Raw genomic sequence first — 10,382 nt, 5'->3', positions numbered from 1 at the left:
ATAGAGACCGGCAGGATACAAATCAATCAAATACACGCTGGTTCAAAAAATTCACCACACCTGTGAGTGAGAGACAAGTCATCAGCACTGTCTACAAAAATGAGCCTAGGGCTTCTGGTGACATCCAGTTGGTGGGTTATCAGGAGTGCCCCAGGTGATCAGAAGCTGGCCTCCACTGAGTCCTTTCTGTGGAGCTGTCTCCTCCTCTTTCCCAGAGTTCCTCTCCTCTCCCAATGGGCAGGGATGAGCAAGAGGAATGGCTCACCCTTGAGAGCCGGGGTTCCATAGCCCAGGTCAATTCTCCAGCTCTCCCACTTACCAGCCAAGACAGGAGGTGAGGATTGAGATGGGATGAACCCAGCAGGCGGCCGTGAGGTAAAGGTGGCCATGAATGTAATGTGCCCAGCACAGTGCCTGCTAATAGGCAACACTCCCTCCCTGGTCTGAAGACCAAACAAGCAGACTGTACTCAGGAAAGCCAGAAGAACCTTCCAGCTGTCTGGACCAGCAGGTGCCAGCCCAGGGGCTGAAGGAGACGTGATGCCCAGAGCAAAAAGCACCCGCAGGCCCCCTGAAGGGCTGGGTGTTCTGGAATAGATGAGGGGGCGAAATGGGGCTGGGGACCAGGGACGGACAGGGTGGGTCCAGGGCCTGCCTTGCTTCCGAAGGGCTGCTCCAACATTGAAAAACACCCAACCAGCTTCCTTTCAGAAAGACTGGAATATTCCAAAACTTCTCACTGGAGTCTCCGGAGGAGGTGGGCTCCAGCTGAAAAGGAAACGCGGAGGCGTGGGCGCTCCCGGCCTGCATCCTGCACCTCTTACACTGTGGCTTTCCCACAGACCTCTGAAGAATAGGTCAGAAGAAAAGGGTTAAAGCATTAAAAGGGGAACAACCATTGCGGGGCTCAGAGAGGAGGCTAATGGTCTTTGGGCTGCCCCACCCTGATCCCCGGCCACAGGATGAGGGCCCCCTTCCGCCGCAACCTGCCACTCTCACACCAATACGGGACCGCCTTCTCTTCCTTCCCCACCCCCCCCACCCCACCCTGCCATCCTTTCTCCCCCGATCTCCGCCTCTGATTGGCTGAGCCCCCGGCTCCCCGCTCCCCCTCTCCTCCATCCCCGGTGAAAACTGCGGGCTCCGAGCTGGGTGCAGCAACCAGAGGCGGCGGCGCGTCTGGAGGAGGCTGCGGCAGCGGAAGAACCCCAGTCCAGGTGGGAACTGGAGCCGGCAGGACCTGGGGATCAGGGACTGCCGTCAGGCGCCCATGCAAGCCCTCCCAACACTAGGCTTCGGGCCACGGTCCGAGGGCGCCCAGGGAAGAGGGCGCAGAGCTTAGGGAGGGGCCTGCTTTCCAGGCAGGGGCAGGAGTGGGATGCTACTGCAGGGAAGGGGCCGCGTCGCACCGCGACGTCTTTCGGGGAAGGCGCTCCCGGGCTTTCGCCCGCTGGGGGACGGGTGTCTGGGGCTGGGGCGCTGGAGAACAGGGAGGAAGGGCACCAAGGACAAACTGTTGGTCTACGTTCCACCCAGAAGTCCCCAAACCCAGCTCGCAGAGGTGGGGAGAGGACGAAGGATGGCGAGTGGAGGGAGTCTGCCCGGTGACCTCGCGGCGGGCTGGGTGCGGGGCACCGGAGGAGAAGGAAGCCGCAGTGCCGCAGGCGGGGACTGGGTGGAAGGCTGGCGGACGGGGGAGGGGAGAACTGGAAAAGGATGAGAGAGGGGGAAGGGGGACTCAGCTGAGAAAGGAGAGGATTGGAATACGGAAATGGAATAAGGGTGAGGCCCGCCGGGGGCTTGAGAGGGAGGAAGAGCAGACCTTCTCTGGGTCTGGACCCGCCTGAGGACACAAACCAGAGGAAATGAATACAGACTGAACCTCCCCAGCCGCTCTCCACCCCTCCCCTGGCTCTTCCACCCTCTCCAGCCCCAGACCCAATTCTTCCCTTTCTTGCTCTTACCACTGTTCCCCCTTCCCCTCCTAGATCCCAAGCCCGCACATCATCTCAAACAAGAGTCCTCGAATCAAAAGCCAGATGCAGACCCCCCTTCCTCCTGGATCTGGCTCAGGGCAGCAGCTCCACCCCGGGACAGAGAGAGCATTGATTGTAGCTGCAGCCGCCGCAGGATCCTAGCCTCACCCGTCAAGGGGCTGAGCGCCAGAGACCCTGAACTCGGCGAGTGGCGCACCCTGCGCACCCGGGCGCACTCAACCCAGGCAATGCCTTGCGCGCGCTCGTGGGTGCACGCCCCTTCTGTGGTCTCTCCTGGGCGAGCACTGCTCTGCAGACAGGCTGGGCTACCGGCTCCGCGTCGCCTCGCCAAGGGTTGGTTCAGCCAAGGCTGCAAAAAAAAAAAAAAAAAAAAAAAAGACCAGACAACCTAGCCAGGGTGGCTATTGAAACTGGGTTGGAAAACTGCAGTCCCAGGAACTCCAGAGAGCTGGACATTGGGAAGCGTCCTTGACTCACATACAATCGGAGATCACTGTGGCTTTCTCTCCTCCAGGAACACGCTTAGCCTGCGCCCTATCCAGATAGGAATAGATACTCCCTATCTGGGAGCATCCTTAGCCATGGTGGATGGTCTCTAGCCATCCACTGGGGATGGCGAATGACTTAGGGATTTGTGGCTCACTTATATGAAGCAGTCATCGCCAGATGTTGGTTGTTTTTCTTAACTCCCATCATAACCCGGTGGGTATGTAAGATTCAGAGAGATTCATTCATTCATTCACAATAAATATTTTTGGAGTGTATGCTATATGCCAGTAACTGCAAATGGAAACTGTTTTGAGCATTGGGGATTTTCTTCTGAACAGGAAATGGGAAGTCCCTAAATGGGGAGTCTTTGTTTAACAGATACAGAGTTTTACTTTGAAAGACAAAAAGAGTTCCGGAGATGGTTAAAATAGTAATTATTATGCTTTTTGTATTTTGCCACGATTAAATTTTTTTAAAAAATAGGAAGCCCGGGCCCTCATAGGTCTTACATTACCATACACTATGTTAATGTAAGAAGAGAAAGAGTGGTAAAGTCACTTAAAGTCACCCAGCTAGTAAGTGCTCCATGGCCAAGCACAGAAACACACCATGACAGGGCTTGTTCTCCCTCTTTACTTGCTTTCCCTGAGCAGGAAAGAGCCAGTGGCTGTATCATGTTCAATGAGAAGTAGGGACGAGAGGGGGGCTGGAGAGAGGGACTTAGATGTCTGCCACAGCCATTATGTCATGTTCCCAGGGACCCCCAGCCCTGGCAGTAAGTGTGGCACCCCTTGGCTGATTCCCATCCTGTTCCCAACCCAGATCCAGGACTGAGCTCCCAGAACCATGAACCCAGCCATCAGCATCGCTCTCCTGCTAACAGGTACCCGGCATGGGGCAGGGTTGGGGCTCCAGGCACCCTGGCTTCCTTCCCTCCAGAGAAGTGGCTTCTCCCTCACAGTCTCAGAAAAGCGTAGGTGACTTTTTCAGAGGGCTCTTTTCATCCCGAAGTCAGCCAATCCACCTCGCTGATACTCTGATGGCCTGAGGTGGTTTTTGGAAACACAGTTTGCTGAGCCCTGCCTCATATTGAACTAAAATCCCCAATTGAGAACCCAGAACCTGTGTCAATTCCCCAAAATCTCCTTGAAACACATTGATAAGATCCAAGGCTCAAGCAGACTTGGGAGGGAGGCTGGGGTCTGCAAAGGAGAAGTGGGATCCCTGGAGTGGGGAAAGGCACTCAGAGAGCAGACCCCAGTCCCCTCCCTGGCCAGGCCCATCTCTCCACTTCAGGTGGGTGGGAGGCCCCTACGCTGTAGGCCCCTCCAATTTGAAGGAGGCACTGCTGGTGTCAGTCTTGCAGGTCTCCCGAGGGCAGAAGGTGACCAGCCTAACGGCCTGCCTAGTGGACCAGAGCCTTCGTCTGGATTGCCGCCATGAGAATACCACCAGCTCACCCATCCAGTACGAGTTCAGCCTGACCCGTGAGACAAAGAAGCACGTGCTCTTTGGCACTGTGGGGGTGCCTGAGCACACGTACCGCTCCCGAACCAACTTCACCAGCAAATACAACATGAAGGTCCTCTACTTATCCGCCTTCACCAGCAAGGATGAGGGGACCTACACGTGTGCACTCCACCACTCTGGCCATTCCCCGCCCATCTCCTCCCAGAACGTCACTGTGCTCAGAGGTGAGGCAAACTCCTAAAAAGGCCAAGTGACTGGGAGAGCCAGGCTCGGGGACAGCAGGCAGTTCCCTTGGCTGGGCTGGAAACAATAGCCCCATAACTCTCTCACCCTCTCCCAACTGCTGCCTGGTCAACTGGGGAACCATTGCCTTCAGTGTGAATGGGGTGAAAAGCTCAGGGCCAGACAGGCAGAGTAGTGTGGTGGATGCTTCCACCAGAACTGTGGGGAAGGCCCTTGGCCTCCCTAATCTTCCCTCTCCCCAGCGGGAAAACAGGGATGACACCACTTCCCTCAGCCAGTTCTCTTGTGATGATGTTTAGTAAGGTTTTCATAAGATGATATGTGTGCAAGAGGTAAGTAATCTGCAAACGGGAAAGATGGCTGATTCTGTGAGGCCAGGCTGCTCCTGGTCCTAGCTAAGACGTCACACTACCTGCCTCCCAAAGGGGGTACACCCTTGCTTTGGGCCTGTGCCTTACTGAGTCCTGATCCCTCTTCTTTCCTACCCCTCCCCCGGCCCTCTTCTCTTTCGGCAGACAAACTGGTCAAGTGTGAGGGCATCAGCCTGCTGGCTCAGAATACCTCGTGGCTGCTTCTGCTCCTGCTCTCCCTCTCCCTTCTCCAGGCCACGGATTTCATGTCCCTGTGACTGGTGGGGCCCATGGAGGAGACAGGAAGCCTCAAATTCCAGTGCAGAGATCCTACTTCTCTGAGTCGACTGACCCCCTCCCCACAGTCCCTCACACATCGAGGAGAAGTGGGGACCCCATCCCTCATCAGGAGTCCCAGTGCTGCATGCAATTATCTACCCACATCCCCGCGGCACCTCACCCTCTCCGCACACCTCTGGCTGTCTTTTTGTACTCTTTGTTCCAAAGCTGCTTCTGTCTGGTTTATTTAGGGTTTATCCTTCCTTTTCTTAGAGAGTTCGTGAAGAGGGAAGCCAAGATTGGGGACCTGATAGAGAGTGAGAACATGTGAGGGGTAGTGGGATGGTGGGGTACCAGCCACTGGAGGGGTCATCCTTGCCCATTGGGACCAGAGACCTGGGAGAGACTTGGATGAGGAGTGGTTGGGCTGTGCCTGAACCTAGCACGGACACGGTCTGTCCTGAGAGCACTCCTCAGCAGGCATGGCTGGTGCCTGAAGACCCCAGATGTGAGGGCACCACCAAGAATTTGTGGCGGAGGGAGAGAACTGAGCATCTCCAGCATTCTCAGCCACAACCAAAAAAAAAAAAAAAAGCAGCCCTCCTTACCACTGTGCATGTTCCCCAAGGGCCTTGGGGCATGAGCCAGTGAAGATGCAGGTTTGACCGGGAAAGCAGCACTAGTGGAGGGTTGGAGGAGGAAGTAAAGGATGAGGGTTCATCATCCCTCCCTGCCTAAGGAAGCTAAAAGCATGGGCCCGCTGCCCCTCCCTGCCTCCACCCACAGTGGAGAGGGCTACAGAGGAGAAGACCCGCTCAGGCTGTCCCAAGCTCCCAAGACCTTCCAGAGCTCTGACCCACAGCCTCCAAGTCAGGTGGGGTGGAGTCCCAGAGCTGCACAGGGTTTGGCCCAAGTTTCTAAGGGAGGTACTTCCTCCCCTCGCCCATTAGTGCCAGCCTCTGCTGGCTGGTGCCTGAGCCCCTCAGACAGCCCCCTGCCCCGCAGGCCTGCCTTCTCAGGGACCTCTGCGGGGCCCGAGGCAGGCCATGGAGTGAGACCCAGGAGCTGGACACTTTTCGGGAAATGGCTTTTCCCAACCCCCAGCCCCCGCCCGGTGGTTCTTCCTGTTCTGTGACTGTGCATAGTGCCACCACAGCTTATGGCATCTCATTGAGGAAAAAGAAAACTGCACAATAAAACCAAGCCTCTGGAATCTGTCCTCGTGTCCACCTGGCCTTCGCTCCTCCAGCAGTGCCTGCCTGCCCCACTTCGCTGGGGTCTCCACAGGTGAGGCTGGGGGATGCCACCTCTTCCTCTTTCCTGACTTCTCCCCAACCCCTTAGTAGCGACGCTGCTGCAGGGGCTCATGACTACACACTGGGCTTATTTTCAGAATGACCCTAACGAGACACATTTTCCCAAATAAACAAACATCCCATGTCTGCTGACTCACCTGGCCGGAACAACACACTTACCTGCCAACACATGGGCCGAACCACATAGCCCTGGCTCTTGAATGCACAAGTGGCTTTGCGTGAACCTGCGCTAAGTTCTGCAGTCTGCTTTTAATTCTCAGCTCTGGTAGTTCTTCAGAAATGTCCCCTCCAGGCACATCCACTATTGGGAGACACCCATGTCCTCGAGGCATCGCTTCCTAAATCCAAAAGCATCGGCAGGAGAAAGGACTGGGGACAAATACTGTCCCTTTGGGAGTAGGGAGGGAACACTGAGCCCCATCCCTGGCTCCTCCCCTAAAAGTAGAGTAAAATGGAAGCGAGCATCCTGGGATTGGGGGCTAGAGGGGGACCACAGGGCAACTGTGGGTTCCAATTGCTTTCAGAGTTAGAGGCAACCCCAAGCCAGCCTCCCTGCTTTGCCAGGGACTTTGGGGGAGGAAGGTGACAGCTGCCCAGAGGCTGACTCATCTGATAACTTAGCACTGGGTAGGATGATTGTTTCTGAGCATTTTTCTTAAAGGCCTCAGATCTAAATTATGCCACCGGCTCCCACTCTTGCTACCTCCTGTCAACCTCTCTGCCTTGCCTTCCACCCCTGTAGTTACCATGCACAGAGGGAGGAGGAGGAGCTGTCCATGTCCCAGGCTGGGAGGCTGACAGCCCCTTAGCAAGATGCTGCCAACCCAGAGCGCTCCAAAGGGAGGAACACCCCTGAGACACAGGCCCCTCTCCTTCAGCCCTGCTTGGGCTGCCAGCGCCGTGCCAAGGAAAGGCGTCTTGGTGAGAAGAGCTGCTGTGGGGGAAGGGAGATCAAATGCCAGAGAAATGTGGGGAGCACCATCCTCAGGGTAGTAAGAGAGAGTATGGAGGTGTTTCTGGAAGGAAATGAGTAGCACCGTGTGAAGCCTCGCACCTGTGTGACTCCTCCTATGGGGTCTTTGTCACACTCTAGTACTGTGTTCCTGAAGAGTTTAGCAGCCACACTCTTAGAAGGGTGCTGGGAGATGGCGTTACCCTCTGCAGCCATGTTTAGGGGAGCAGAACCTGAGGCCCACAGTGGGTGAGGTTAGCTCAAGAAGCCACAGAGGCCACCAGAGGGCCACAGACTTCAGGAAAGAAGAGAAGAACAGAGCATCAGGCCTCACAACACAAACCTACCCAGAGCCGGGCACGGTGGCTCAGCCTGTAATCCCAGCACTTTTGGAGAAGGTGGATCGCTTGAGGTCAGGAGTTCCAGACTAGCTTCGAAACCCCATCTCTATCTCTACTAAAAATACAAAAATTAGCCAGGCATGGTGGCGTGCACCTGTAATCCCAGCTACTCAGGAGTCTGAGGCAGGAGAATCACTTGAACCCGGGAGGCGGAGGTTGCAGTAAGCCAAGATTGTGCCACTGCACTCCAGCCTGGGTGACAGAGTGAGACTCTGTGTCAAAAAAATAAAAAATAAAATAAACCTATCCGGAATGACCATGCCAAGGGCTGGCAGCCCGCAGACTTTCAGCCATAGTCCGCGACAGCCGTGGGTCCCTCTGTGGTCAAGTCAGCAGGCCTTGTGGAGGTTGTGGGGTGTCTGTGGTAACTCAGGTAATTATAGAGGGCTGGGGCCAGCCCTGGTTCTTGTGCACATGCCCCAAACCCCTCCCCATCCACTCGCCAGTCCTCACCTCTCTCCTGGGTCCCCCTTCAGCACCTAAGTCCATACCTAGGGCTGTGGAATTCCCGCTCAAGAGCAACAGAAGCCCCTCTCTGCACCCCCATTTCTGGACTGGATTGTCCACTGAGACAGGCAATGTCTGCATCTCTGACATCTAGAGGCTTCCTCGGGAAGGGCATGGGGATCTCTGTGAGATGTGGGGACTTTCACTGGCCAACGAAGAAATCTACACAGCATCCAGGGACCTGTGACACACATCCCTCCCGCCTCCTCCACCTGATGTCCCTCTCTGAATCTGCAGCTTTGGTGCTGTGAAGGTGTCTTTACATGTGAAAGAAAGAAATCCCAAGTCAAGAGTAAATCATCTCATTCACTGGTGAGAAAATGTTGGAGCTGGAGTCCTTCAGAGAGTCCTGGCCAGGCAAGAGGGCCATCAGCTCTCTTCTGCTCAACAGGGGCTCTCAGCCTCAGGACATTCTCAGGCCTGGAATGTCCCCAACACACTCAAGGAGAAACATGTCCTATGCAGACCCATAGGAGGCATCTTTGCCCAGCACAAGGAAGAGCTGGGGTCAGTGGGACCTGCGGATGTAGACACATCATATGGAGGGTGGTGCAGGACCAATGTAGCAGCTCCATGGAGGCCAAGTGTGACTCTGCACCAGGAAGGGGCTGTGATGGCTGGAGGTGCCCAGCAGTGCAGGCAGGGAGTGCCTGGCAGCGGGCGTGGCCAGGTGGAGTATGCAGTAAAGCAGTTTCCTGAATTTGGTGACAACATGGACTAGAGGACTCTAGTCTCTTCCCCCTTTAGGGCTTCACTTCAGTAAGTCTTAAAATTAGGGTGTGGTAGCTCACGCCTATAATCCCAGCGCTTTGGGAGGCCAAGGCAGGTGGATCACTTGAGGTCAACAGTTTGAGACCATCCTGGCCAACATGGAGAAACCCTGTCTCTACTAAAAAATAAATAAATAAACAAACAAATATTAGCCGGGTGTGGTGGCACACGCCTGTAATCCCAGCTACTTGGGAGGCTGAGGCAGAAGAATCACTTGACCCAGGAGGTAGAGGTTGTAGTGGGCCACTACACTCCAGCCTGGGTGGCAGAGTGAGATTCAGTCTCAAAAAAAAAAAAAAGTATTAGAGCTTGGTGTGGCGGCAGGCACCTGTAATCCCAACTTCTTGAGAAGCTGAGCTGGGAGGCCCCCTTGAGCCCAGAAGTCTGAGGCCATGAATGTCAGAAAAAACCCTTCTAGACATTGGCTTAGGCAAAAACTTCATTACTAAGAACCCAAAAGCGAATGCAACAAAAACAAAGATAAACAGGTGGGACTTAATTAAACTAAAGAGCTCCTGCACAGCAAAAGGAACAGTCAGCAGAGTAAACAGACAACCCACAGAGTAGGAGAAAACCTTCACAATCTATACATCCAAAAATGGACTAATATCCAGAATCTACAGGGAACTCAAACAAATTAGCAAGAAAAAAACAAACTATCCCATCAAAAAGTGGGCTAAGGACATGAACAGACAATTCTCAAAAGAAGATATACAAATGGCCAACAAACATATGAAAAAATGCTCAACATCACTAATGATCAGGGAAATGCAAATTAAAACCACAGTGTGATACACCCTTATTGTTGCAAGAAGGACCATAATCAAAAAATAATAGATGTTGGTGTGGATGCGGTGATCAGAGAACACTTCTACATTGCTGGTGGGAATGTAAACTAGTACAACCACTATGGAAAACAGAGTGGAAATTCCTTAAAGAACTAAAAGTAGAACTACCATTTGATCCAGCAATCCCACCACTGAGTACCCAGAAAATAAGTCATTATACAAAAAAGATACTTGCACACACGTTTATAGCAGCAGAATTCACAACTGCAGAAATATGGAACCAACCCAAATGCCCATCAGTCAACGAGTGGGTATATATGATGGAATAATAGTCATAAAAAGGAGTTAATGGATTTATAGCAACCTGGATGTAACTGGAGACTATTATTCTAAGTGAAGTAACTCAGGAATGGAAAACCAAATATCATACGTTCTCACTCATAAGTGGGAGCTAAGCTATGAGGATGCAAAGGTATAAGAACGATACGATGGACTTTGGGGACTCAGGGAAAAGGGTGGGAGGAAGGTGAGGGATAAAAGACCACACACTGGGTTGAGTGTACACTGCTCAGGTGATGGATGCAGCAAAATACTGCAAATCATCACTGAAGAACTTACTCATGTAACCAAATACCACCTGTTCCCCCAAAAACCTATGGAAATAAATTGTTCAAAAAAGAAATTATTGCCGGGTGCGGTGGCTCAAGCCTGTAATCCCAGCACTTTGGGAGGCCGAGACGGCTGGATCACGAGGCCAGGAGATCGAGACCATCCTGGCTAACATGGTGAAACCCCCTCTCTACTAAAAAATACAAAAAA

The 10,382-nt window shown here is 53.6% G+C and overlaps 1 protein-coding gene across 3 annotated transcripts; it reads left to right on the top strand.

Moving 5' to 3' along the window:
• The first annotated feature begins 1,010 nt into the window (after positions 1-1,010).
• On the top strand, positions 1,011-6,268 carry THY1 (Thy-1 cell surface antigen). Of its 3 annotated transcripts, none has more exons than XM_023208470.2 (5): positions 1,048-1,217; positions 1,989-2,221; positions 3,309-3,369; positions 3,845-4,180; positions 4,715-6,268. In XM_023208470.2, the coding sequence occupies exons 3-5, from the start codon at positions 3,333-3,335 to the stop codon at positions 4,825-4,827; spliced, it is 486 nt and encodes a 161-aa protein (XP_023064238.1). In that variant the 5' UTR covers positions 1,048-1,217; positions 1,989-2,221; positions 3,309-3,332; the 3' UTR covers positions 4,828-6,268. The 3 variants fall into 3 exon arrangements, with proteins under 3 accessions (XP_023064237.1, XP_023064238.1, XP_023064239.1); XM_023208471.2 differs by having other exon boundaries at positions 1,989-2,330; XM_023208469.2 differs by lacking the exon at positions 1,989-2,221 and having other exon boundaries at positions 1,011-1,217.
• Positions 6,269-10,382: the final 4,114 nt, after the last annotated feature.

Source organism: Piliocolobus tephrosceles, chromosome 13, assembly GCF_002776525.5.
Source record: "Piliocolobus tephrosceles isolate RC106 chromosome 13, ASM277652v3, whole genome shotgun sequence".
In the NCBI taxonomy this organism is placed as follows: Eukaryota; Metazoa; Chordata; class Mammalia; order Primates; family Cercopithecidae; genus Piliocolobus; species Piliocolobus tephrosceles.
This window is presented reverse-complemented; position numbering and strand designations above follow the sequence as displayed.